At 48.6% G+C, this 27,191-nt stretch overlaps 7 protein-coding genes across 7 annotated transcripts; 3 read left to right on the forward strand and 4 right to left on the reverse strand.

Annotated features, from left to right (window-relative positions):
- Nucleotides 1–635: 635 nt before the first annotated feature.
- Nucleotides 636–10,376, reverse strand: BDBG_01634 (protein pyrABCN). Its single transcript, XM_031720420.1, has 4 exons — nt 9,344–10,376; nt 6,817–9,278; nt 1,645–5,211; nt 636–1,509 (listed from the first exon to the last, which is right to left on the reverse strand). The coding sequence occupies exons 1-4, from the start codon at nt 10,182–10,184 to the stop codon at nt 1,453–1,455; spliced, it is 6,927 nt and encodes a 2,308-aa protein (XP_031576597.1). The 5' UTR covers nt 10,185–10,376; the 3' UTR covers nt 636–1,452.
- Nucleotides 10,377–10,582: 206 nt separating this feature from the next.
- Nucleotides 10,583–15,221, forward strand: BDBG_01635 (integral membrane channel protein). Its single transcript, XM_002628681.2, has 2 exons — nt 10,583–11,525; nt 11,594–15,221. The coding sequence occupies exons 1-2, from the start codon at nt 11,024–11,026 to the stop codon at nt 14,830–14,832; spliced, it is 3,741 nt and encodes a 1,246-aa protein (XP_002628727.2). The 5' UTR covers nt 10,583–11,023; the 3' UTR covers nt 14,833–15,221.
- Nucleotides 14,964–16,116, reverse strand: BDBG_01636 (uncharacterized protein). The gene is made up of 2 exons (XM_031720421.1): nt 15,821–16,116; nt 14,964–15,730 (listed from the first exon to the last, which is right to left on the reverse strand). Exons 1-2 carry the CDS (start codon nt 15,874–15,876, stop codon nt 15,598–15,600), a joined length of 189 nt encoding a protein of 62 aa, XP_031576598.1. The 5' UTR covers nt 15,877–16,116; the 3' UTR covers nt 14,964–15,597.
- A 1,169-nt stretch (nt 16,117–17,285) lies between these two features.
- BDBG_01637 (vesicle-associated membrane protein 7) lies at nt 17,286–18,951 on the forward strand. The gene is made up of 2 exons (XM_002628683.2): nt 17,286–17,598; nt 17,671–18,951. The coding sequence occupies exons 1-2, from the start codon at nt 17,561–17,563 to the stop codon at nt 18,377–18,379; spliced, it is 747 nt and encodes a 248-aa protein (XP_002628729.1). The 5' UTR covers nt 17,286–17,560; the 3' UTR covers nt 18,380–18,951.
- BDBG_01638 (60S ribosomal protein L26) lies at nt 17,624–20,523 on the reverse strand. Its single transcript, XM_002628684.2, has 3 exons — nt 20,353–20,523; nt 20,113–20,225; nt 17,624–19,948 (listed from the first exon to the last, which is right to left on the reverse strand). The coding sequence occupies exons 1-3, from the start codon at nt 20,369–20,371 to the stop codon at nt 19,676–19,678; spliced, it is 405 nt and encodes a 134-aa protein (XP_002628730.1). The 5' UTR covers nt 20,372–20,523; the 3' UTR covers nt 17,624–19,675.
- A 161-nt stretch (nt 20,524–20,684) lies between these two features.
- On the forward strand, nt 20,685–25,994 carry BDBG_01639 (C2H2 finger domain-containing protein; the record flags this gene model as incomplete). The annotated part of the gene is made up of 3 exons (XM_002628685.2): nt 20,685–22,825; nt 22,919–25,526; nt 25,669–25,994. Exons 1-3 carry the CDS (start codon nt 21,008–21,010, stop codon nt 25,992–25,994), a joined length of 4,752 nt encoding a protein of 1,583 aa, XP_002628731.1. The 5' UTR covers nt 20,685–21,007.
- On the reverse strand, nt 25,691–27,159 carry BDBG_01640 (uncharacterized protein). Its single transcript, XM_031720422.1, has 2 exons — nt 26,986–27,159; nt 25,691–26,880 (listed from the first exon to the last, which is right to left on the reverse strand). The coding sequence occupies exon 2, from the start codon at nt 26,858–26,860 to the stop codon at nt 26,621–26,623; it is 240 nt and encodes a 79-aa protein (XP_031576599.1). The 5' UTR covers nt 26,861–26,880; nt 26,986–27,159; the 3' UTR covers nt 25,691–26,620.
- Between the last annotated feature and the right edge of the window lie 32 nt (nt 27,160–27,191).

Raw genomic sequence — 27,191 nt, forward strand, 5'->3', positions numbered from 1 at the left:
AAATGTAGGAGAGAGTGAGAATGACTTACAAGTTACAGTTATATATTTCTCATAGTAAAGACTTCACAGTTATTATCTAACTGTTACTTTTCTTTATACATAATTTTCTTTGTTTCTATTTTTGATTTCTTTTTTTTTCTTTTTGCATTCTTTATACATTCTTTGTATACATGATTTTCTTTGTTTCTATTTTCAGATTCTTCAAAATACTGAATTGAAACTGTTTTCTTTGACATTGTTAGCAGCTCTTGAATATAAGAATTGTTTCTTTCTCTGAATATATTTTCATTTCTTAAGTCTATTGACTTTGTATTGAATACATCTATTCTATCTCTCTCCTGATTTTAATTTTGCTTTTCTATTTTTACATAATATCATCTGTCTCTCTTGCTGTAAAAATGTTGACTCTCTTAAATTATCTCTGAGCCAAGATTCAGAAGTCTGCTACAGAGCTCAGTGTGACAATCTTCTCATGCAGTATCAGAAGCATGAAGAGAATGAAGTAGCAGCTTTTTATAACTGAATGAAGATGAATGAAGCATAGCATTTCTTGATCTCTTGTATAACTAACTCTTGGCCTGTATTTAACATCACACAAGGACTCATCATAAGCTCTGCTTGCATATGAGTATGTTCTTTTTTAAAAAAAGTGCAGATCTGTACAAAAAGAATGAGTACACACCTCCGCACCGAACAGGCCCTATATCTCTTATTTATTATCTATGATATGCTATTAGTTCTTCACAATGTTCATTCTCATCTCACAATGGCTGTTGAACAGGTGTGAAACATCATGGGCGGCGGTGGGCGGTGCGGCGTGGACTCGCCCTCCAAAGTTACAGGTGGAAAGACAGCCGTTTCTGGCGCCAAAAGTGGTCATTTTCAGCGTCATTTTCACGGGTCCTCATATTCTAATTGTAACCTTTCAACTCTATCGGTACATGGAACAACCCAACTCAGAAGAGATCACAGAAAAGAGATGAGACAGACGCCAGGCAAATGCATCCCAGAGGTAAGAGAAACCCCCACGGGAGAGTCACAAATAAAAACAAAAGAGAGAGAAAGGGAAAAAACAGAAACAGAAATCACGTCAAGCACATCACGGATATATCATGAAATCCATAAAAACACACACGGAAATTAAAAAGATATACATCATACCACAATCATATATAGCTGAAAAACTACTCCTACTATTTATGTATTAAGTGTCTGCTCTGCATTGCTAAGGTCGCTTCGCCTTTATAAAAAGAAAGCAAGTGAAAAAAAGAAAATAAATGGAAACAAATGGGAAAAGCAGAAAACTTTTGGGTGCGTTCGCCAACGAACAAAAAGGAAAAACTATTCTTGATCGGCTTTTGCTTTTCCCTCGGAGATAAGTCCACGAAGTGTAAACAAATCCGTATAGAAAGTGGGTTAAACCGACCAGTAACCGGTCACTTGAACCCCCTGTCACGATGCCATGACCAATGCCAGTAATGCCATGCGACAGTAGAGCCCATATTTCATCTGTAACAGTAGAAAAAGAAGGAACAGTTAGTAAGAGCGAAAAAAGATTTTACAAAATACAAAGATGCTAATCTTTTTTTTTTTTTTTTTTTTTTTTTTTTTCTATCAGAAAAAGAAAAAGAAAACAAAACTCACCTGTCGGAAATAAGCCGCGCGCTGGTCAAAATCGACCTCCTCGCAGACCTCCTGGTTGCGCGGCAGAGGATGCATAACGATCATCTGGCTCTTCGCATGCTTAAGGACTGTGTTATCGATGACGAATGCATTCTTCAACCGCTCATACTCGCCCAAGTCCTCGAACCGCTCCTTCTGCACCCGGGTGCAGTACAGCACATCCGACCGTGCGATGATCTGCGGAGTAAGCTCCGTCGACTCCAGGATCAGCTGGCCGGACGAGACGAGCTGTTGACGGACCTCCTCGGGGACAGCGAGCGCCTTGGGCGAGACGAGCTGGACGCGAACTTCGTAGAATTGGAGGAGTTTGACGAGGGAGTGCACGGTGCGGCCGTATTTTAAATCGCCGGTAAAGGTAATTGTGATGTCGTTGACGGTGCCGAGTTCCTCGCGGATGGTGAAGAGGTCGAGGAAGGCTTGGGTGGGGTGTTCCATGGCTCCGTTTCCGCCGTTGATGATGGGAACTGGAGAGAATTTGGCGGCGGTGGCAGCGCTGCTGTCATCCGGATGACGGAGGACGATCGCGTCGCTGTAGCAGCCCAGGGTGCGTACAGTGTCCTGAAGGGTTTCGCCCTTTTGAGTGGACGAATGCTCAGTCGCGACGGGGATGGTGCGGCCACCCAGTCGTTGCATAGCGGCATTGAACGAAGCAGACGTACGAGTGGAGGGCTCGAAGAAGAGGGTTGTGAGGACGCGGCCCTTCAGGATGTCAAGGACACCATGGCGTTGGACACCCAGCCTCATCTCTTGCGCAACCGTGAATAGAAGGTGAAGATCTGGGCGGGTGAACTGGCTGACAGATAGGATATGCTTCTGCTTGAAAGACGATTGTGAAAGCAGCTGTTGCAATGAGGGTGAAATCCGGGACGGATATGGGTAAATCGGAGCGGCAGGCACAAAGTCGTCTCCTGAGACAGATGGAGCATATCCATCAGGAGCAGCAGGTTTGAATCTCGACGGGCGCTGAAGCGGTGTGGCCGAGAAAGACAAACGTCTCCCAAAGGCACTTTCCGATCGAGGAGAGGTGGGAAGAATGTCTTTGACTGCCGGCGATGCTGGAGCCGGTGGCGCTAACCGATGAGAGGACATGTCGGCCCCCTTCGGTGCATCCAGCATCATTTCACCGTCCAAGCAAGAGGTCTTCCCCTGGAATGTAACTCGTCGGACGGATGCCTTTAGAGTCTTACCGGCAAATGGTGACCAGACATCATGGCTCTGGAATACATATGGCCTGTCAAACTCGATCTCCACGGAGGCATCTGGCTGGTCATGAAGTTCAAAGATCCTCTTCGGGTTATCGTGGAGTCTGGCGGTAACATCCTCGATAGTTAGTCGCCTGTCAGAAACTGCTGTGAAGAGCAGAGGAAGCGCATCCTGGATCCCAACAGCGGGAGAAGCATCGCTACCCGCAACCTGGTATGGAAGACTACCGATAGAAAATATATCAATCGTATCCAAGTGCTCCCAGAGCACTTCTTGGTCTTTCTTCGAAGGAAGGCATGCGCAACCAGGGTAATCATCGGTAGACAGGAAAAGGGAGTAGATTGCAACATCGCAAGTCACTTTCAGACCCTTTTCCTTGCTAAGCGCAATCAGGCCCATGTCCTCTTTGCTAGTAACGCTCATGACGTGGATATTGCGATTGTGAAGACTGGCAAGCAGCAAAATGGAAGCCAGGTCCGTAGCTTTGGCATCGGTGATTATAGGTTTATTGGTCGGCCATGATGCAAAGTGCGAAGTAACCGTTGCCACCTTGTTGATGTTGCCTGATAGGTGGTTGAATGGGATAAATAACGAACCGACTTCACTGGTGACTAGGCCGAGCTTATCTGAATTATTAGATGTTGCCGTGACAGAGAGGTTGAAATCGCAGTACGATCCCTTTGACGAATTATGTTGGGCCGTTCTCAACGCCTGAGAGTCAGTAACGAAGCTATCCACGCCCACGGGCATGATGCGGACCATGCTAAAACCGTTCGCAATGGAAGCCTTAGTCACCACCTGGAAATCTGGAGAATCTGGGTTAGCGAGTCCTGGCACGAACGCTGCGACGTTGATTAGGCCGGGGATAGTAACAGCGCGATAGCTCGTTTGGCAATCAATGCTCATCACGTTCATAGTGTAATGGCGTGCAATCGCTTCGATCAGGATTTTCGCGTTCTTAACGTTGGTGACTAGCGGGGTCTGGTAGTCGACTGCCATTCGCCGTGTTCGATAGCCCTTGCTCATGTAGTTTGCAGGCCGCCGGAACCTATTGCTGGAGGGAAGATTGATGTAAAGATCAATCAGATTGTTGGCCAAATGCTGCGTAAGAGAATATTCAGACTTAAGGTCCTCCTCCTCTCCCGCAAGAACTTCGAGGTATTTGACCGGAAGTCCGTGCTCTTTGAGATAGTCCGCAGTGCCCGCCGTGGCAAAAAGGTTGTAGCCAAGCGCGTGCAGCTTTCTGATAGACGGCAACATCTCTACCTTCTCCTTGAAGGAACCGATGGAGAACAGGACGTTCTTTTTCGGAAGCTTGAAGCCAGTCGAAATCAGAGCTTTGAGATATGCCTCATACCTGTCACGACCGAAGCAAGCAACTTCACCGGTAGAAGCCATCTCCACTCCGAGCACGGGGTCAGCACCAGAGAGGCGGGAGAATGAGAATTGCGGAACCTTGACACCGACGTAGTTCTTGGGAATGGTTACCGGCGGGTACTCAGTGAACGGCTTGCCAATCATTGCCATCGTTGCCATTTCGATCAAGTCAACTCCCATGACTTTGGAAACGAACGGGAAGGATCGAGATGCTCTGACATTGCACTCGATAACTTTAATGTCGTTATCTTTGGCGATGAACTGGATATTGAAAGGTCCAGTGACGTTCAGGGCATTGCCGATCTTGCGGGTCGCTTCCTCGATTCGCCGGACGGTTTCCGGGTCCAAGTCCTGGGGCGGAAGAATCAAAGTAGCATCGCCAGAATGGACACCCGCATTCTCAACATGTTCTGAAATAAAATGGCCGACCATAACACCATTCTTGGCAACTGCGTCCATTTCAATTTCCTTGGCGTTCTCTATGTATTTGGTAATCACCACAGGGTGATCACGGGAGACCTCAACAGCCTGGTTGAGGTAGCTTGCAAGATCATCCAAAGAATAAACCGTGTTCATGGCAGCACCAGAGAGCACGTACGAAGGCCGCACCAGTACTGGGTATCCAACCTTCGCACAGAATTCGGTGGCCTCCTCGATACTGGTCAATTCCTTCCAAGCTGGCTGATCGACCTCAATATGGTCAAGGAGTCGCGAAAATTTGTACCGATTCTCAGCTGTATCAATCATCTCCGGAGATGTACCAAGGACATTAACATGGAGTCTGTGTAAGGGAAGAGCGATGTTGCTCGGTGCCTGTCCTCCCATAGATACAATAACCCCGCTTGCAGACTCAAGTTGGTAGACATCAAGGACGGACTCCAAATCGATATTTTCAAAATACAGTCGGTCTGCTTCGTCGTAATCTGTGCTGAGAGTCTCGGGGTTGGACTTGACGATCAATTCAGTTAGCAAAATACTTGTCCAGGGTCATTTTATTTTCTTTGGGCTTGACAGGGGTTATTTGGAAAAGGGTGCGTTTTTGAGTAAAATTGGGTTTTTTTAGGGGGTTGGGTTTTGAGGCGACTTGATCCTCTCTTGGGTAATCTTGGGCTCTTCAGGGGTATTGGTCTTCTCTTGGGGCTCCCCAGGGGTATTCTGAACACCGTCGGCATTCTCAAGAGCGAGGTTGCTCATAGAATTCTGCTTTTCCAAGCTCCTCTGATACCGATTGGTCTTTTCATGACGGGTAAGATTGCTCTTATTGTGGAAGCCAACGTTACATGGTTTGCAAACAAAGGGGTTCAGGTGCTCCTTGGATTTCCGGAGATGCTTCGCAGTTTTATCATGCTTATTCAGCCAATTTCTGCATGTAAAGGAAAGGTCGCAGAGCTTGCAATGATATGTCTGCTGCTCCACTTAAACTTTCCTCCGCTTGCCCTGTCTCCAAGTGTCTATCTGGGTTGTTCGCTCTGGATCGCTTCACTCGCTCATGGGCTGCCTCAATATAATCCGGATAGTTCCCTGCCATCTGCTTATAATGCCAGCTTGAATTGCCGTCCCGGTGGATTTCACGATGCTTGATTTCGCGTTCTTTTGCATATATTTCATATTCCTCAGGAGACAGGTCGAACTCGCCGCGAATGCCTTCGTCCAAAGCACAATGACTGCAGACGCCGTCATATTCGAGTTTTTCGCGATCCCAAAAACAGATATGGCCCATCCTGTAGTTTCCATTTTCGCACTCATCGCCCAGAATATGTGCAAGGGTGGCTTCGAGAATTAGAAACATCAGGCGGCTGGCAGGTTGCAGAGATTCGGGTGGTCACAGAGTCAGCAGAGTAGCCCCTTGTTGGTGATGGAATATCCCTCGTCCAATGCAGATTTGACCAAATTGGGAAGAAAGACACCATCATCGTATTGCTTGAGGCGAGAGCGTACCCCAAAGTATGTGGGCGTCCCAGTTGGCGTTGCGGGCCCTAGTAAAGTCGAGGGCGCTTTCCGGGATTTTCCATTGTAATAGCGTAGATAACCCAGGAGAGGATGGGATCAGGAAAGAGGGACCGAGAGTACTCGAAGGGCGGGGTTTGGGGCTTTCAGCAGGTCAAAAATGCCGGAGACAAAGGAGAGAGAGAGAGATCCCCTCAGCAATTGCCTCCAGCTCTTCCTGGCTATAGAAGTTGCAAATAGAGGATGTTTGAAGCGTGGACGGGGATCACAAAGGCATTTCCAAGCAACAAGCTGATGAGCTTGAATACCGTCGGAGCAGAGAACACAGGAGAAGCCATAGAAATCGAATCGTCTCAGGAGCAAGCAACCAGGAAACAAACTGGTGGAGGCAGAGCAGCAGAGGACCTTGGGGAGCTTTTGGGAAATCTTGCAGAGCTTTTGAGAAATATAGGAGATGGTGAAATCTAGGAGATTGTGAACCTGGAAGATGGTGTGAAGGCGTGGGAAGATGAGGGAAAAGACAATTGTCGAGGTGGGAAAAAAGGGGGAAGGGGAGGCGAAAAGTAGGGTTGTCCAAAAAGGGAGGAACGACGTGATGCGACTTACATTCACCATCACCGTCTTAAAACCCTGCTCTCGAAGAGTTCGAATGGCTCGCACAGAACACCAATCAAACTCGACAGAGGATCCAATTCTGTAGACACCAGAGCCAAGAACCATAACACCTTGGTCGTTAAAGTCCACATCGTTTTCGGAGCCGTTGTATGTCAGATACAAGTAGTTCGTGAATGCCGGGAATTCAGCAGCGACGGTATCAATTTGTTTGACCACGGGCACAATGCCTGCTTCCACTCTCAGTCGCCTGATAGCCAACTCATTGGAGCTCAAAAACTTCGCCAGTTGCCGGTCCGAGAAACCGAGCTGCTTCGCCTGTCGAATGAGAGAAATGGGTGCTGTAGTGGCGTTGTAACCAGACATTAGTTTTCCAAAATCGCTGAGGCCTTTCAATTTTCGGAGGAACCACTTGTCGATTTTGGTCAATTCCCAGATATCGTCGACAGTGTAGCCCGAATGCATGGCGTTGGCGATAGCGAACAGTCGCTGATCGGAAGGTGTTTGAAGCTCAGCCTTAATCGACATGAGTGCGTTGGTCTCGTTGAACCCAAGATTGTGAAAGTCGACAGAACGTATGGCTTTCTGAATGGCCTCCTCAAAAGTCCGTCCAATGCTCATAACCTCCCCAACACTCTTCATTGAAGACCCGAGCTGCGTGGAGACACGGGTAAACTTCTTGAGATCCCAGCGGGGAATCTTAACGACGACATAATCAAGAGAAGGTTCAAAGCAGGCACATGTGACTTTGGTGACTGAGTTTGAAATCTCATTCAGCGGGATTCCGAGGCCAAGTTTAGCCGCGACGAAAGCGAGGGGATAGCCTGTTGCTTTAGATGCGAGTGCAGATGATCTTGACAGGCGAGCATTGACCTCAATAATGCAATACTCTTTTGAGAATGGGTTCAATGCATATTGAATGTTACATTCACCCACCACACCCAGATGGCGGATGACATTGATAGCAGTCGTTCGAAGCATATTGTAGTCCTCATCAGAAAGGGTTTGCGACGGGGCGACGACAATAGAATCGCCAGTGTGGATACCAAGCGGATCAAAATTCTCCATGTTACACACAGTGATGCAGTTATCACGAGCATCGCGGACCACTTCATATTCAATCTCCTTCCACCCTTTCATACTCCTCTCAATAAGAACCTGTGGGCTTGCAGCGAAGGCTTTTGTGCACAGCTCCCGCAGCTGCTCAGGATCCTCGGCGAAACCGCTTCCAAGGCCACCAAGAGCGTACGCAGCACGGACAATGACGGGAAATCCAATATCCTTGACAACTTCCATGGCTTCCTCGAGCGTGGAAGCAGAGGCGGATTTGGCGCACTTCTCACCAAGGGCTTCCATGCTTCTCGCGAATAACTCGCGGTCTTCTGTCGTAATGATGGTGTCTATCGGAGTACCAAGAACTCGAACGCCAAGTTCCTCGAACTCATCTTTGAGCTGAATACCAACCTGGAGCGCAGTTTGGCCGCCAAATGTTACATAGATGGCATCTGGCCGTTCGTGTTTGATAACCTTGCGGACAAAGTCTGCGTTGACTGGTAAGAAATAGACCTTATCTGCAAGGCCCTTGGAAGTCTGAATCGTCGCGATATTGGGGTTAATAAGGACGGTGTAAATTCCTTCTTCTTTCAAAGCCTTTATGGCTTGACTTCCAGAATAGTCAAACTCTCCAGCTTGTCCGATACTGAGACCACCGCTACCTAGGATAAGGGCTTTCTTAGCGCTCACTCTCGGGTTTGCAAGCTCGTTCTCTTTAGCGGTGGCGCCAGGGAAGCTAACGGGCTTCTCTAAGGCACTAGGGAATGCCACGTTCGTTTTAATAGCATCGATGAAGACATCGAATAGGAACTCTGTGTCCTGGGGTCCTGGGGCGCTCTCTGGGTGGAATTGGACACTGAAAAATGGGCGGCTAACGTGTCTGATACCTTCGTTGCTTCCATCATTAGCGTTGACAAAGAGCTCCTCCCATCCCTCTGGCAATGTCATAGAATCAACTGCATATCCGTGGTTTTGCGAAGTAATGTAACAGCGACCGGAGATAAGGCTGGTACAGGGGATATTTTGTCCTCGGTTACCGAACTTCATCTTAATGGTAGACGCACCCGCAGCCCGGGCAAGTAACTGGTGTCCAAGACAAATACCAAAGATTGGAGTGCGCGAGTCCTTGATGGCGGTTCTAATATTCTCCACTGTTTTGGACAGGGTGGCGGGGTTGCCCGGGCCGTTGGAAAGGAAAAGGCCGTCATATTCCTTTCCTGCCAAGCTGGGGAAATCATAATCCCATGGTACAACAAGGAGCTCGACGCCGCGAGCGAGAAGGCACCGTAGTTGGTTATATTTCATACCAACGTCAACGCACACAACTCTGATCGGGCGACCACAGGGGTGAGAAAGGACCGAATCCTTTGGTGGGGAGAACAGCTGGGGTTTCCTAATAGAGACTGTAGAATATACCAAGTCAGAGGACGGAGCCTTATACCACGGGTGGGTGGCGTATTAATCTCACCATCGTTGACCAGGTTCCTCTTATCAGGGTCCATCCATTCAATTTGTTCAAAGGATGCTCTCCAAAGATCGGATTTCTCTTCGTCATCAACAACAGCAGTAGTCGAGCCGTTTTTCGGCGCGTCGCTATTCAAGGTTTCAACACTCACACCGGGTTTCTGCAAAAGCATGCGGCCAAGCATGCTTCCCTTCTCTCGAATTCTCTTTGTGAGGGCGCGGGTATCAACACCATACATGGCAGGAACTCCTTGTTCCTTCAACCACTTCCCGAGAGACGACTCGGCCAAGAAGTGCGAGTAGTCCTCTCCGCAGTAATTGGCCACTACAAGACCAGCAACATGGATCTCACTGGACTCGAAATATTTGGGCATATCTTGCCCGAGGAGCTCATCAACCGTTTCTCGCGAAGGGACGCCATAGTTGCCTACCAGCGGGAAGGTGATGATCAAGATCTGGCCACGGTAGGAAGGATCTGTGATTGATTCTGGGTAGCCCACCATGCCAGTTTGAAAAACCAACTCGCCAGCAATGCTCGCTTCGGCACCAAAACTGTAACCCTGGTAGACGGTGCCATCCTCCAGCTCTAGGGCATACCACTTGCTCCCATCTCCCCCTTCGCCAGCCATTGGGGCAGAGGCGGGGGGGATAGCACCGCCATTGAGGGAATATGCCGTTTGGGGAGCGAGGGAAGGCAGGTCTTTATTCTGGGTGGTGTATGCGACGACGCCACCAGAAGCAGGGCTGGACGGAGTAACAGTAGTATCGGTTAGTCGTCTGCTCCTGACGGAATGAGACTGGCCAGGAGAGCTTTTGGCATCCCCAGCGGCATTGAGAAGCGGCATTGTTGGGGGAGATGTCCTGTGAGGGACGGTAAGCCAAAAGCGGGGTGATGTTTAGCGGAGCATCAGCGTGAAGGAGCACGGGACAGGGTGAAATGGCAGATGACAGGAAGCAATTGGAGTATTAGAGGAATGTAAAAAGAGAGAGGAGGTTCTGGAAGGGGGGAAGGGGGGAAGGGGGAGAGCGAGTGTGTGATTTTGAAGTGGGTGAAAAAATAAATGGTGACGCCCAGTGGTCTTAGTCAGATTCTTTCCGCTCCATGAGTGGCCGAGGAGCGGACCAATCGGAGACGCTGAAGGCTTGGCTTGGCGCTGTTCCGGGCTTCCCATTGGCTGTAAGTTTAGCCGTTCTTGGCATTAAAGAGCCTCTGGGGCGTACGAAAGGTTCAACGGGTTTCTCCTTTGACAAAGAGTTGCTACAGATAGACAGATAGACAGGACAGATAGACGATACCTATGTCTCTTCAACCTCCTCAACAAGGGTCAGAGAAGATCTATCTAAACCGAGGCTCAGGTTACCTCCAGCCCTTGGTCTACAATACCATAGCGCGCGTAGCGTTAAAGTTCCCCACGCCACTCAACCTCTAGGTTTTTTTTTTTTTTGTTCCCCTCCTAATAACCACCATCTTCCACCATTCTAAGTCAACGAAACACAGAGTTCAGATAATTCCCTATCAAAATGTCCTCCGCAAGGATCAGCCCGTCTATCCAAAGTATTCTTCCATAGAAACTAGAGGCGAAAACAAACTCACGTGACGCAATGACTAACCGCATCCGGCACCTGCTCTCTACAGCGTAGCTCTTTTCTCATATCGTCGAGTACTTTTTTGCTTCCTGCGAATATGTCCCTTCTCTCTGCAATTGACACTCTTGACACTCGTTGGTGTCAAGCGGGAGATCAGTGTGATGTGTCTTGTTTGGCGTTGATGTCTTTCTGGCGGTATCTCTGCTCCGTATTCGTTGTGCTCTTTGCTTATTTACTTCCCGACCGAACACCTCTTTCTGGCAGCGGTCCAAACATGATATCCCCACTCTCAAATACTCCGATTCCCATATTTTCTTCTCCTTTTAATACCCCATTGTCATCTTCCCCCCGCCCTCTGAGTCCCAGGCGGCTTAGGCAACACGATCCCGAGCAGGATCTTGAACAGCTAAACACGTTTACCCGCAATGGCGATGATATAGAAGAAGCAATAGAAGATGAAGCGGAGGAGGCAGAGGAAGATGAGGAAGAAGAAGCAGAAGAACAAGGAGACTTCGCCTATGATAATGGTTATGATGATGACGAGGACGGTCCAACGGAGGCATCTCCTCTTCTTCCTATCTTCTCAGCATCCATTCTAGGTAGGGTTATGAATGCCATGACCAGCTGGGCTATTCATTCTGTTTCATAGATATCTAATAAAAGTTAGACTCCCTTCCGACATATCCTTTAACGCATGCAATTCGTTTGTTGATAACTACTCGTTGCGAAACTACTCTGTCCTGGGATCAACTCAGATCACCCCAGGTCTCCCAGTTCCTGCTCAAGCCAATTCAACTGCAGATTCGCGGCTCTCATTTCTCCAGAGCCACTCTCTATGCGTTGATGGCCAATTGCCTTCAATTCAAAAAGGAAGTGGATTTCCATCCGGAAAATAGTGGTGCCAGCAATACCAGAGCCATGGTATGCGAATTGCTTGCCATCAAGCTGTTAAAGGAATACACTACTAGAGAGTTGATTGATGCTCTTTCATACGACTTCTATCCACTGCAGGGACAGCCTCCTCCCTTGTCTAGCAGCACCCTCAGGCCATCCAGTTGGGATACAAACCAACGTTCGAAACTGGTGTCTCCAGGGGCAGTCCGAATTTCTTGCCTCGAAATTGCCGTCCGCGCACAGGCAAAACGTTTCCTCGCGCATCCGCTTGTAGTCCAACAACTCGAAGCTATTTGGGCAGGTAACATTGTTTTCCACTTTGCTGCAGATAGTTTACATCGCCAACCAGTCACAACAAGCACAGAATCACCTCCTCAGGGGTATGGGTCGTTCTCCCAAACTAATAACAGCTATAGCCCCGGGAAACGCAGTCATGATGTGAGGCCCAACCAGAGCGTTGGGATCGGAACTCGTCGTTCCGTAACTCTCTATAACCCCCGAGATGCTTCTCTTTTTAAACTCTCCCGACTTAGAGTTCCTCGTTATCGACAGGTGCTCTCCACAATGTCCTTCGCAATTTTACTTGGGCTTTTTCTTGCAGTTATTCAAAGGCGGTCTCCCAAAATTACTACCCTTGAACTTGTGTTCTGGTTTTGGAGTGCAGGGTTTATGCTCGATGAACTTGTAGGGTTCAACGAGCAAGGATTTAGCCTCTATTTGATGAGCTTCTGGAACACTTTCGATGTGGGCATATTGCTCTTACTGTTTTGCTATTATTGCTTGAGAATATACGGCGTTGTCGCGCCTGGCCCTCTCAGGCGAATCATTGCAAATAATGCGTACGATATTTTAGCCGCCAATGCCGTTCTGCTCCTCCCACGCCTCTTCTCCGTACTCGACCACTACCGCTATTTCTCTCAGCTTCTAATCGCCTTCCGCATGATGGCTGCTGACCTCGTTGCTGTTTTCACGCTTATAGTCATTGCGTGTAGCGGTTTTTTTGTTGCTTTTACGTTCTCATTCGGCAATGGGGACTCGCCGGGGACCGTGATATACGCGCTGTTTCAAATGTTGATGGGCTTTACACCTGCGGCTTGGCAACTCTGGGATAAATACAACCCAATCGGGAAAGCAATACTTACCCTTTTCCTATTTATATGCCATTTTCTTGTCGTTACAATACTCATCACAGTGCTAACCAACTCGTTTATGGCAATTGTTCAAAATGCCAACGAAGAGCACCAATTTGTGTTTGCAGTCAACACTCTTTCGATGGTTAAGTCAGATGCTCTTTTCTCTTACGTCGCGCCTGCCAATGTCCTTGCGTGGATTATAGCACCACTTCGATTCACAATGCCGTTTCCAAAATTCATTCAATTGAACCGAACGGTAATTAAAATTACTCATATGCCGATCCTATTTACAATCTACCTCTATGAAAAGACAATTTTAAGATCAAGCGTGTTTGAACTGACTGTTCCTGTCGACAATTATCCTGCGAGGTCGAGAAAATATAATAATCGTCACAGCCACTTCGATGCGTTTACGCGACGGGGCTCGGTCCGCGTACGGGAACCATCGATTGCCACACAGCAGAAGGACCGTGCTCTTGAGGAGGTATTTCGGCGTCCTTTCAACCACCAAAACGCAAGCTATCGTGGAACGCCGATGCAAAATATCCACCACCAAAATCAGCGACAACAACAATCTAGCAATCTTGTTGACTCCTGGATGCAGAATATCGAGCCTGGAACCGGGATCGCTTCACCTGAAGAGCAGGATATGAGTACGGTAGAACGGTTGGAGAAACAGCGTCTCTGGAGGCACAATGCACGGAGGTATCGTGATCATGTACATGGGATAGTGCGGAACCTTACGAATACTACTCAGTCGATCGCTTCAGATCCAGAGGATTTGAGAAATAGCGCCGTCCGCCACCGCAGATTCCCGTATAATATATCGATCCACCCTCAAAGCCGGCACCTTCCACAGCAAACAGACATGGAGGGTGATGATGAGCTTACAAGCAGTGACAATGAGCAAGGGACTTCTGATGGCCCTGGACGCCCGTCAATGCAAAATAGTAACGGGAACGTCCAGGGAGGCAACCAATCGTCCTCAAAATCCAGTACCTGGGGTATGGTCAGCCCCCGAAAGAAATCCTCCAGGCCATCCACAGCCAAACTACTATCGCGTAGGAATAGCCCTTCCCGCCGCCTGAAAACTCCGCAGCGGCATCATTTCCGAAATGCATCTGGGGCGACAATTCTCTACAAGCCCACGCATCCCCAACCGGACGATAAGCAGGGAGCGGAAGGCGACAGTGGAGAAAATGGAAATATCACCGCAAACTCCCCTACCAAAGATCCTTACGGAAGAACCAGTGCCCCAAATATTGAAAATAACCAACATCATCGTAAACGCTCACCCAAAACCCAACAACCCGCCGTACCCTGCCCCATCATCCCTCCAAGCAAGACAAAATTCATGTCCCTCCCCGACGATACGGGTCTTGGATGGGCCGCCAGCACAGCAGCCCGACACGACACCAGCCTTCTTCCCCCTCAACACCATGACCAAAAGCCTTCCTCGACTCTAACCATGGACCTCGGGTCCGATCTTGGCGACAACAACGCCGTCGGCGGCGGCTTCGTCGGGGCGATCCCATCCAGCTTCGCGACGCAGATGGCATATGCGACTAGCGGGTTACGACGGCCCGCACCGCCGCTGACGAGTAGTGAGACCCAGGATATGTTGAGCAAATTGGTGTTGGCGCGGATGAGGACACTCGAGGAGGGATTTCGAGAAGTCATTTGGGAAGTCAAGGAATTGAGACGGGCGGGTGAACGCGAGCGTGAACGTGAATGGGACAGGAGAAAGACGAACGAAGGGAATTTTTTGAAGAAGGGGGGGAAGGCGCGGCAGGAGCGGAAGAAGAGCAGGGCAAATACGGAGATTGAGTCCGATTCTGGTAATGAAGACGGCCGTAATAGTCTTACCCGGGAACGATGAAACCTGGAGAAGGAGGAGGGGAGGAGGAAGGTAGTCGAGCGGGATTATTCAGGGGCTGCGGTGGTTCGTTTGTAATTAGTTAATTGGGCGGTTCGCGGCATCGTGTATGGTCTAGTGTTGCCTAGTTTGTTGCGGGTATTGTTTTGTATTGGTTATATATTTTAATGAGGGTTTAGACATGACATGTTAATAAATAACTAAGGAATCGGGATTTCATTTTTATAGATCTAAGAGACTTGACAATGCGGGTGGTTTGGTATATTTCACCACATTTGCCATTCTAACCGTTTTTATTACACACATCCCGTTGCATCACATCGCGTAGCGTAGCATAGCATAGTATAATATGGTGTATAATGTCTCAAGTCCATCCTGTCAAAAATCGGACATGAGATAGCGGCGGCCACTCTCGGTCTATCACACCCTCATATCCCGTTCTCTTGCAATGTTCCCGTATATCACATCCAAACTCCAGTTGTACAAGTGCTCTATTAGGCAAAGTTGTCTTTTATACAAAATCATTGGGGGTATTAACGGGCAAACGATCCTCTGGAACCTCCCTCGTTCCATAAAGGCAATGCATGCCGTGTATATATATATATATAGTACAGATGATATCGTATCCTCACGACAGGTGTGAATCCCCCAACATCCATCCCCCACGTCTCGCGCTAGATATCATATCCCTCGCTCCCTCTCTTCTCCCTCTCTCCCTCCGTCTCCTTCACTCTCTCTTTTATTTAAACAACTCGCGTCCACATCCACTTACCCCGACCGCTGCTGCTCATCGTACCGCCTCTTCGCCTCCGCCAGCTTCTGCTGCCTCATGCGATAGAGGGACATGGTAAACAGGCCCGCGCCAACGGAGGCGACCATAGCGTATAAGAAGTGGCGACCACTACGGGATCGTGTTAGTGCATGGTCCAAGGTTGCCCCCCGGGGGGGGACGGGAAAGCGTGTTTGGAGCCAGTCTTTCCGCGAGACTTACGTGAACAGCTGTTGTGGGGGCCCACGGGGCGCTGGGGGAGGGCGTGCGGCGGACATTGAATGGCAGGTAAGGTTAGGTCTCTTTAGCCGTGGACAGACACGGTGTGGGGTATGGGGAATTGAACGCGGGGGGATTTGACGGGATGGTGCGGGTGGTGATGGCGGACGATCAATTGATGCTGGCGATGTACGGATCAGTTTAAATATTTAGGTCAGTGGCCATGAAGGTTTCTAGTTGATAGTTAGTCACAGTAGTTGATAGTTAGTTGATAGTTAGTTTAACTACCTTAACTGGTGAAACTATCAAGCCAGGCGTAGGCTTGATAATAATAAAATAGCTAATACCATGAGACATCTATGAGATTGACGTACAATGAATGCCTTTTTTCTTTTTCTTTTCTTTCTTTCCCCCTCAACAGATGTCATTGTTTTTCTAACTGATTATTCTCCCAACGAAGGCCCAACGAAGACAACAAGGCTATATTAAATAAATATAGCATCCTTGCCCGTCCAAGCAGCCATCAGAGCCCTTGAATAGGCAGTGCTGCGCTGGCTTCAATCTATTTCTTTCAGTCCTACACCATCTACTGCGATGAGGCCGGATTCGAGGCAAATCCCAAGCTCGCCATCAATTTCGCAGAGATGCAATTTATTCCCCACAAGTACATACCTGTGTAATGTATAAGTACATCCATGTACTTCAATGCTATGAGTATAGATAGTCTAGGTAGTGTCTGGGCAGCCCATTACTGAGCCTCCTTTGACACACATACATATCCTAGCCTGTTGGCCCTTTTTTTTTTTTTTTATTATCTTGAGGTGGAATGCGGGTTCCTCGATAATGGGGATTCTAAGTAATATCCAATTTCTATTGGCAGTTTTCTAAGCAAGTCCACTTGGCCGTGATTGAATGTAAGTGTGCTTTTTCACAAATCATCCTCAGTGTTCCTGGTGACATTGGTTTTGATGCTGCAATTGTATATATATATTAAAGATAGGTAGGTATATACGGACTATAACTGGAGAGACGTCTTTCAAATTGCTCCAGTTTAGACAGTTGACTGATGGGGAAAAATGCATTGAAAAAAGCCCTTGCACATCGCAGAGTCAAAGTGACACTCGAACTGAACTGTTCCCGTAAAATTTCTGTGTTTAAATATGTGAAATTATGGCCGTGGGCAGGCCATAGATAAAAATCAATATGTATCCGCTGGACGAGGAGGGTGTTTTATTCGCAGGAATCAACCACGCAGCTTCACAGTTACCAACAATTGGATCGAGAGTTATTTACATTCGCAGCCTGGATTTTTGAAGGGCCAAAACATCTTTTCAACCACTTTCCACGACTGTAAGCTGTAGAGATAGTTGTTGAGACTGCGTTGGCTGCTGAAATACTCTATACTCTTATGCTAAGGTTAACTAGAGAGAGACGCGCCACCAGCGGCAGATGGCGCCAAGACGGCACTGGAATATTTAGATCCATTCCAGGTTATTTCCCAGGACCAGAAGAGTAGTAGAAGAGGTTTATTTATCACATCATACTCATCACCTGAACCATAATTAGTCACTGACTGACACTGAAACCATTTGCAAACAAAGACTACAGAAAGCTGTTAAATTACCTATTTAACTAGCTAGGAAGCATTTCACTGTAATCCATCTCATTTTTGCCTCTTCCAGTCTCCAACCTCCAAACCTCTCTCTCTCCATTACTGGCACAACCAAAGAAAAACGGACGAAGATGGCTTCTTCATCGAAAGCTCATAGCCCTTTCCTATAGTTAGTATCTCTCTCTATCACTCACTCTCTCCCGTGAAATTCAGAGGGAACCCTCGCTAAACAGTCTCCCAGTGCCTGCATTGCGCATAGAACTACAATTCTAGCCGAACACTCCTCCCCCGGCACGTCCTCCACTTCCGCCTCCTCCCTCGCCTCTATCATTCTCCCCAAAATCTCTCACGAAACCCCGCAAAAGCTCACCTACACACACGACCGCCTCTTCGTCCATTACATCGCCGACTCTCCCACCGCCGCGGCCGAAAATGGCGAACTCACCTCCTACGCCCCGCTCAGCTACCTCGTCGTAGCCACCGCAGAGCTCGGCCGACGCATCCCCTTCGCCTTCCTGCTCGAGATTCGCCGCAAATTCCTCACGGTCTACAACCCGGACAGCACCGATTTCAGCGCCATGCCCGCCTACGGCTGCGCCGCCTTCAACACAACCCTTCGCGAGCTGCTGCAGACCTACAACACGGCCCCACCAGCCGATTCGCTGGCCTCTGCGCGCAAGGAGATTGACAGCGTGCGCGGAATCATGACGGAGAACATCGAGCGGGTGCTGGAGCGTGGGGAGCGGATCGATCTGCTGGTTGACAAGACGGACCGGCTCGGGGGTAGCTCCCGGGATTTCCGCGTGCGGAGCCGTGGATTGAGGCGGCAGATGTGGTGGAAGAATGTGAAAGTGATGGCCCTGCTGGTCGTCGTCGTCGTGTTCTTGGTATATCTCTTCGTCGGGATGGGGTGTGGATTGCCTTCGTGGGGCAGGTGTTTTGGGCGGTAAAGAATCGTTTCTTTATTTCCAGGGAGTGTGCATAAATCGGGGGAAATTGATATCATGAGATCTTTCTTGTCTTTTTTTTTTTTTTTTTTTTTTTTTTTTGGAAGGATGGAGGCCTTTTTCTTAATTTCCCTTTTGTCTGGTTTTGATTTCTGGACTTTGCATTTTATTTCTTACGTCTTCAATCTTTCTGATTTCCAGTTTACAGAGCGGTGTGTTTTATTTATATCTCGTCGAGAGCGCAAGTTCTGCCCTGATTCGTCTTGTTTAGGCCTTTCCCCTCTGCATTAATACCACCGTGCTACCATGCTATCTATATATAGTATTTCTCATGCAGAATCAAAGATGTTCCATCATTTGTTTATTCGATCAACTGATGCGGGAAAATATATCTATACTCTCTTTCACCGGCTCGACCACTTTTGCAATGAAAATAAAAATGATATGAATTGTCTATTCAAAAAACAGCTCGATGCACAAGCATAATATAAACATAAAAAGTGATGTCCCTCGCCATCAAACTTGTTTCCATCATCGATATCAAGCATAGGGACAAGTCTGCAGGCGAGACTTACCCACAACCATCGCACACTTCACAATTTTATATTTATAGAATATAAAAAAGGCGAGTTTGATGTTTGGTGTTGTAAAGGTCGCTCCATGTGCGCCAGGCGTATACCTCGCTAAACCACCGAATAAAGATGTATATCTTATGGTTTGCGAGGAGATAATACTGGCAAAAAGTCTTGCATGTCTCGGTGTTGTCACGATGAAAAGGGATGGGCGTAGTAGAGGGGAAAGGACGGGAAATGGGAAAAGGATATCGTTTCTCACGTCGTTAATTTCTTGAGACCCGTTGCTTTCGCAATGTCTGATCGTTGAAGCTCTGGAATGGTATCTCCTTTTGTTGATCGCGTAGCCCATCGAACGATGGGGTGAGAAAATGCTTGGGTGTAGTGAAAGGGAGAAAGGGAGTATGCTCAAAGAAGAGGTAGTGGTATGTGAAATCCACCAGCCAGGTCAAGCATGAAACTACAGACAATTAAAAGTCATATAGTATGTTTTCTCTTTTTTCATTTTTCGTTTAGTCCATAAATGTGGTCGCCGTCCAATCCACGAACTGGGGGGAAACCTATCCGACCAGTACGTTGCGTAAAATACCCGAGTCCCTCTACACACAATCCCTCAAAGGCATGCAAAGCAAAGTGGAAAAAGGTAGAGACAAGGTGAAAAAAAAAAAAAAAACAAAAAAAAAAGAATAAAACAAGTTTAAAAAAATGTTACTTTTTTTTTTTTAATTTAATTTCCCTTTGCCACCTTCACTTCCCGACCCTTACCCATTCGCTCGAGCATGCTCTCGCGGTCCTTGTCGATCTTCAGCTTCGTGATAACAACCTTGGATGGGTGGATGCCGATGGGGACGCTCTGGCCGTTGGACTTGTCGCGGGTGACTCGCTCGACGTGTACGACGTACTTGAGGCGGTAGACGCTGGTGATTTTGCCCTCGCGGCCCTTGTTAGAGCCCCGGACGATGGTGACTTCGTCGTCTTTGCGGATGGGTATCGAGCGGACCTGGATGTTTTTTAAACACAATCAGCCATGCCCTCTTTCTCCTTTTTCTTTGTTCCACTGTTTCCATCTGATTCTTCTTCGTTTTCTTCTCCAATGTGACACTTTATGCATGTGAAAATGGTGGTATTATTTTAGAGTCCTTTCAAGATTCTAGGGTCTCGTACATTGTGCTTCTCTCTCAGTTCCTTGCTCAACGGGGCGCTCATGATGACTCGCCGTTCGCCGGAAGAGGCGCTGAAGTGCGCCTTCCGCGACTTCCGCCGTGAAGAGGCGAGTTCTATCAATAAGAAAAAAATCGTCAGTGCCTCGTAGATATAACACATGAAAAATGTGCGTCCAACATGAGGTCAATTGACCGTAAACCGCCCCATAAATCGCGCGTTAACATAAATAGGCATACGTACCTCCGTTGACCTTTGCCATTTGTGCAGATCTGAAGGGGAAAATGAGATCTGGCTCCGAGAGGGGGTGGGAAGGAAATGGGGGTGTTCAATTGTTGTCGTCGTCGTCGTCGTCGTCGTCAATATTTCCTTCACAATAATTAGCCGAAAGTGTGCAAAGAGACTGTGGGTCAGCTGACCTGGACTAGTGTCCACGGCCTACCTAGGTAGGTTCAACGGGTACACAAGCCCTATCCCACGTGACCCCCCACACATCCATATATGTATTAGCGCGATCTAGCTATCAACCAACCAGCTAGGGTTGACTGACTCAGCATTCTTTCCAGCCGCGTCTGGCGGGTACACCCGTGACAAATGAACGGCGGCAGTGAAAACGTCAACAATAAGAGACGACGAAGTGAAAAGAAGCTCAGGAACGGGCTTTAACCTGTATTTTGTTCCTCATTCTTAGTGTTGTTCATTGCGGACTGCGCCCTTTTCACTTTACCGGGTGAACACTACCTCTCCGCCATACAATCGCCGCCTATGCTACAACCCCCTCGCACTCCACCGCTTCAACCGCCGCTCCCTTCTTCCCTATGCCATACTCCGCGCAAGTGCGAGCTATAACGTGGGGGGTGGGATTCTGTAATAGAAAATCCACTTGTATGCTTTAGATATGTCGTACCCAGGATTCGGTTACTCTCCTTACCAGTATCTCTCTGGTGGGCAGAATGCTCAACCCTCATACAACTCCTTGCCTCAGATCCAAGTCACTTCAGCTTCAGAAACTCCAAATACCCAGCAAACGGCAAACCGAAGCTACGGACAGCAGAGTTATGAGTGGCAGGGCCAGAACAATACAGATATATCGGGTCAAACTCCCCAGCAGCAGCCGGAGCGGGAGAGCTGGCAGTCCTCAACCAACCCATCATCCCAAAGTTACCGCTATCAGCATCAACAACAATCGAGCTATAGTACGTCCAACGCTGCGCCATCAATATCATCATCACTGTCGTCGCAGCAAGCCCAGCAGTCCCAGCAGACACATAATCCACTCATTTCACCAACTCTAAAAAATATCCAGTATGGTTCTCCCACAGTGGAATCTATGGCTATGCACAACTCCGCGACGGATCCGCGCTCGACCACTTCCATCTCTACAAACATGAGCTACCAGATAGATCCTCCAGCGCAAAATAGATTACCGGCAAATGTTTCTCTGCCAATTGATCGTCCAACCTCTGCTCAACGCTCGAGAACCGTGGCTGCTTCAGCCATGACTGCCCTCTCTTCCAACGTTCCCGCACCCCGCGCTGCTTCACAGAGACTGTCAACCGGTCCGGCTGGCTCATCCTCAACATCTCATTCTTATGCTCCAAGCTATGGCACTCCGCTATCCAATTTAATAGCACCAAACCCCACAGCACAGCCCCCATCATCAGCCGATCCTGGACAGCCATATCGTCACCAAAATGCGAGGTCGCAATATAGTAGAGCGTCTACGGGATCAGCTCAGTCAAATATATCTAGAAACCAACAGTCCATATCCCAGCACCGCAACACGTATTCTTCTACCCTGTCTGCCGCGACACCATCCTCGTCATCAATGTACTCTGAACCTTCAGCTTCGCAACAACACCGCATGACAGGATACGACAATACCAACACTCCTCATCAACCCCCTACTACATCACATGCCCAAAACACAGCTTCAAATCCCTCCTACATAAATTCTACCTCCGAGTATCAACCGGTAAACACAAGTCAATCGCAATCGTACCAGCCCGCAACGCCAGGGTTTATCGACCCCAGTCAAATCTACAACCCATACTACCAGGAGTATCAGAAAACTAGAGTTGCAGAGGCAGAAGCGGAAGCAGAACGGCTAAAACATCCAGAGGCAGAGAAACAAAAGGAAGTGGAGAAACAGAGAGAAGTCGAGAGGCAGAAAGATATAGAGAAACAAAACGAGCCAGAGAGACGGAAGCGGTCCGCGAGAGAGCTTGAGGAGATGAAGAAAGAGAACTTGAAACGAGCTGCTCAGGCTGAAATCTCACAAAAACTAGCTGCTGCGAGGGAGATTGCGGCCAGCGTCCGAGCAGCTAATTCACAAACTGCGGAGAAGCCTAAACCAGGTCGTAAACCCGGTCCAAAACCTAGGGTACAAGCTCCCAATCCCACAGATTCGGCACAGGGAAAGTCCGGAGGGACCCAAAAAAAGCAACAGCGCCGCGCACGGAAACCGCAGGTGGAAGCTCCCGCTCTTGCTGCGCCCGACGAATCCTCGGGGATCACCCATCAAACACAATCTGTGCCCACTGCTCAACCTAACGAGGACCAGAGACAGGCGCTTTCAACGATGGTCCAAACCCCAGTTGAAGGGCAACCTGATGAAGATGAAGACCTAGAGGTGAAGTTGATGTTGGAGAAAATGAAAGAACTAAAATCAAAGTATCCGAATAAATTCGCGAAGTTACTAGGTGGACTGGAAGTGGTGAGTGAGCTCTGGTATTTTTTTTTTAATATATTTTTTTTCTCATTCAGCTTTCATACTACAAATGTCAGCTAACATTTATACCATCAATAGTCGGCACCTGTCGCCGCCCCTCCTCAAGCTGTAGAAGAACGACGGACATCCGGAGTTCTAGTATCATCACCACCACCAACTTCGGCTTCTATGAATCCCACCGAAGAGACCAATTCAATGCATGATCGTGGCAAATTCCCCGCAGCTCGGCGAAAACGAAGGTCGAAGCCTGTAAATCTAGCGGGTCATGGAGCTCAATCTTCACCTACTCGACATGATAACGGGCATCCCCCGCAACCTCCACCCGCTGCAGCTTCACAACCCGAAACAAATGAGAAAGACCAACCTACACAAATGGGTGGGCGTATGGAAATTGAGAAGCTTATAGATTCCGATGAATCTCAGCCCTCACCATTGCCAGCCCCAGTTCAAGCTGCAGCGCCGCCCGCCCACCCTGTACCAGAACCTGCGGCTGAGGCTAAGCAATCTCAACCTGCATCATTGCCAGCCCAAGTTCAAGCTGCAGCGCCGCCCAACCAGCCTGTGCCAGAACCTGCGGCTGAGGCTAAGCAATCTCAACCTGCATCATTGCCAGCCCAAGTTCAAGCTGCAGCGCCGCCCAACCAGCCTGTGCCAGAACCTGCGACTGAGGCTAAGCAATCTCAACCTGCATCATTGCCAGCCCAAGTTCAAGCTGCAGCGCCCCCCAACCAGCCTGTGCCAGAACCTGCAACTGGGGCTAAGCAAACAAAAGAAGAAAACCTAAGAGCTGCTACAATCTGGCCGGAACCGAAGCGATTAGCTCTGGCCCAGGCAGCTTCAAGATACATAGATGATGTCATTAGCAATCGCAACAAGGGCAACAAATGTCCTCCAGAGATGGTATTATCGTTGATAGATCGGAATCCGAGCTACATTGAACTCTGCGGGATGTTAGAATCTCGAGGCTACCATTTGAATCGCGTTCATTTCGCAAAACATCTACTCAAAGCTATGCCGGAGTTAACAGCAGGTTCCAGCCCTGCTGCTGGCCCGAACACAGTGGCAAATGGGCCATCTTCCACCCCTAGAAAGGGGCAAATGCAGCCTCCTCCGAGTACAGCATCTATGTCGCCACCGATTCAATATACCGGAGTCCGCGCGGGAAATAATTCCACGCCCATTCCTCTAGGATCCACAGCAAGATCAGGTGGACCTCAGGTGGTTGGAAGCAAAACGGCGCAGCCGGCTCCATCATCAACACCCATGCCACCTCCAACAAACAGAGACCCTGGATATTTCGTACCGTATCAGCTTCCACCGTCAGTTCCTTCAGAAAATCGAGTTCCAGGGTTTATAGGATCTCCTCCTCGTCAAGTTGGATTTTCGAACGGCACCCAAGCGTCTAGATCAGCAGGGCCGCATTCACTCCCTGAAAGGCTAGCACCGATTCGACACACTATAGGTGGCCTAGTTCCAAGTCCAATCGGAGGCAAGCTGAAACCTAAATTCCGTGTTCCTGCGCCACCTGCCCATATACCCGCACCTGGTTCCAAAGAGGCATTGGCTAAAAAACGCACGTTCGCGGAGATTGTGGATTTTACCCAGCTTCCAAGTGATGATGACGATGATGATTCACCACCTTCAAAAGCACCGCGCTTACAGGACGTACCACCCCAGAGCGATACAAATACGGATGTGGATGTTGAAGTGCCAGCACCTGCGCCAGAAACTCCTGAGGCACATAGCGCCCCAGCAAACACGCTCGATTTATCGCAATTCAGAATGCCAGATGCTGATTCTTCAACAAGCAATGAAACGCTACGGGGGCGTAGCGATATCGTAAAGCCGCTAAATAAGACAGAGGCCGTGAAAACGCGCTACTATGATCCGAAGACTATTGCGAGAGATCTTTTGATTGCAACCGGCCGCCACCCGACAGAGCGTGCATTGAACCAGCATCTTTCAAGACTACGTGATAATTTTCCTGCGGTTGATAACTCATCTGATCTACGAACGTTCCGCTGGGACATTGTCGATCCTGGAGGACCGCCACCACCTGAAGTCCCGCTAGTTACTGCAGTCTCCAAACCTCCCTTAATCACAGTCCGCGAATACACAAGGCCTGGAGTGGCTGACCGCTTACCTAATCCTCATTCACGTGACTCAGCGAAAGGCACTACTGGTTCTCAGCCTCCTCAGACACCTTCACAACTACACATCTCTGAAACGATCAACAAGAGTGATGACTCGTCACCTCACCTTCGGCAAGAGAGTAATAGTAATATCAATACTGAAAGCTCCGTGATGAGTTCAACGCCACAAATGCCCGGGACTCGTCGACGCGGACGGCCACTAGGCGCGAAGAGCAAGCCTAGATTCGCAGACCGAGTCGAGATCGCGATCCCGATCAGTTCATCGCCAAACACTCCCCGAACTCCATTCCACATGTATAAATGTGAATGGAAAGGCTGCGATGCACAACTTCACAATTTGCAAACCCTCCGAAAACACGCCACTCGCCTCCACGTCCCTAGAGACACGAAGATGGAAGCGCCTTGCTTATGGGCTGGTTGCCGTGACGGCAGGAATAAGTTTACGCGTGATAGCCTAGCCGATCATCTGGAGAATAAACATTTAAGCGCCCTTGCATGGACGCTCGGGGAAGGCCCCGGGTCTGTAAGATCTGGTGAGATAGGAAAGCTATTTAGCGACCCAATTGTTCTTTCTTAAATTAGAAGAAGAAGAAGAAGGGGAAAACAGAAATACCCAAGTAAATAAAAAGGACAGGAAATTCTCATTTTTCTCTCTCTCTCTTTTCCCACTTCTAGGACATCGAGATTACAACATCGACGACTGCTTAAATGATAGCAACGGGCGCGCCGTCATCGCCAGGGCAAGTGCGAAGGGCATACGGCCTACCCTGATCCTCCCCGCAGCATACAGGTCAATCCGATCCTTTAATAAAATGTACGGAAACGAGAGTGACAAGGCGAAAGCGTTGGAGGTGCTACGGGCACTAGAGATGAAACAAGTGAGGGTAGGAACGGGGCTGGGCCGCGGCGGGTGTACATTTATGAATGAGAAGAGGCAGGAGACAGTCGTGGCGTTCGAGAGCATTTTTGAGATTGTGGCTGAGGATGATGACGGTCTTTAGAATACATGGATCTAAGTTAAGGGCATCTCTTGCGGGATTTTTACTATTCCTGCTTTGTTCTCTCAAGTCCTGTTCGGCATATCTAATGCTTGCCAACAGATGTTATATTTCCAGCGACAGGTCCAGGAAAGGCTCTTTTTTTCATTTTTTTTTATTTTTTTTTTATAGGGGATGGGAAACAGGTCGTCTTTTGTTTCTTTGTACCTAATGTGAGCTCTGAGCAGGGACGTTTGGGAAACTAGGCCCATGGATGTACATTCGAACATGCAAGACATGCGCAAGATTCCCCTTAACAATGCCAATGGATTTCAAACCGAATCAGATCTCTTAGGTTTCGCGAGAGAACGCTCGGTAATACCTGGGAAATCGGGTTTTGCGCCCTTGTTCATGTACAGATGATATCCGCGACAATGGATGCTAGGCTAATCCATTTCGTACATGTGCTGCATAGATTGCGTAAGGCCGCACTACCATCCTTGCCAGGCTGCGTGCCCATCCATTAGAGAAGGAAAAATCAAGTCCCGCCATACGATCCCATGAGTTCGTAAATAATCAACCCCAGTCAACATCTGCCCACTCCACCTCCGGGCACGCAGTTTACCCCCAAATTTCCCGTCCATCCTCTCCTACCCCGATGACCCTCCACCCGGCGCATCTTGTTTAATTGATGTAGGGGGAACGGCATGCTTGGGCGAACTTGCTGACGCGCGAGATTGTACGGACTGGCTGTGGGAGGACGAGATGGAGGAGGATGCGGCGGAGAGGTCTTTGGAGTTGACTTCGAGGTAGTGGTAGAGGACGATAAGGAGCATAGCGCAAGAGCCAAGGAAGATGGCGAGCTGGTAGAGTTGTTCGTCTGAGATCATCTTTGAGGCTTTGCTTTGTCCTTTGCAGTTGGGGTGCGTTAGCCTTTGGCCAGATAGATGGATATATTGATATGGGGACGAGGAATGCATTGCCAATGGATGTATTCGTAAGGCTGAATACATACCTGATATTCGAGCAGTTCTTGTACCACGTAACTTCAGAGCTATGATTCCACAGCTGGCAGCAGCGTCAATCCGTCGGGTGCACTCTCAGTTTTGCCCGTAATATATCTATTGTCTCCTTGTACAGTACATTTGGATGCAAGTTGACACCTCACCTAGAGGTTGACCGCCTATAGCCACATCCCTGTACTATTGTAACATTTGCCAA

Source organism: Blastomyces gilchristii, assembly GCF_000003855.2.
Source record: "Blastomyces gilchristii SLH14081 genomic scaffold supercont1.2, whole genome shotgun sequence".
Lineage (NCBI taxonomy): Eukaryota > Fungi > Ascomycota > Eurotiomycetes > Onygenales > Ajellomycetaceae > Blastomyces > Blastomyces gilchristii.

Bases quoted from the DNA above. Each gene is read 5' to 3' on its own strand.
- BDBG_01634 (XM_031720420.1), bottom strand. From the start codon at position 10,184: ATGCCGCTTCTCAATGCCGCTGGGGATGCCAAAAGCTCTCCTGGCCAG. The intron at 9,279-9,343 runs GTGAGATTAATA...TATATTCTACAG, and splicing joins GAGGAACCTGGTCAACGATG to TCTCTATTAGGAAACCCCAG. The intron at 1,510-1,644 runs GTGAGTTTTGTT...CTACTGTTACAG, and splicing joins GCGCGGCTTATTTCCGACAG to ATGAAATATGGGCTCTACTG.
- BDBG_01635 (XM_002628681.2), top strand. From the start codon at position 11,024: ATGTCCCTTCTCTCTGCAATTGACACTCTTGACACTCGTTGGTGTCAA. The intron at 11,526-11,593 runs GTAGGGTTATGA...AATAAAAGTTAG, and splicing joins CTTCTCAGCATCCATTCTAG to ACTCCCTTCCGACATATCCT.
- BDBG_01636 (XM_031720421.1), bottom strand. From the start codon at position 15,876: ATGTCCGCCGCACGCCCTCCCCCAGCGCCCCGTGGGCCCCCACAACAG. The intron at 15,731-15,820 runs GTAAGTCTCGCG...ACGATCCCGTAG, and splicing joins CCCCCACAACAGCTGTTCAC to TGGTCGCCACTTCTTATACG.
- BDBG_01637 (XM_002628683.2), top strand. From the start codon at position 17,561: ATGGCTTCTTCATCGAAAGCTCATAGCCCTTTCCTATA. The intron at 17,599-17,670 runs GTTAGTATCTCT...ACAGTCTCCCAG, and splicing joins GCTCATAGCCCTTTCCTATA to TGCCTGCATTGCGCATAGAA.
- BDBG_01638 (XM_002628684.2), bottom strand. The intron at 19,949-20,112 runs GTACGAGACCCT...AAAAACATCCAG, and splicing joins AACTGAGAGAGAAGCACAAT to GTCCGCTCGATACCCATCCG.
- BDBG_01640 (XM_031720422.1), bottom strand. From the start codon at position 26,860: ATGATCTCAGACGAACAACTCTACCAGCTCGCCATCTTCCTTGGCTCT.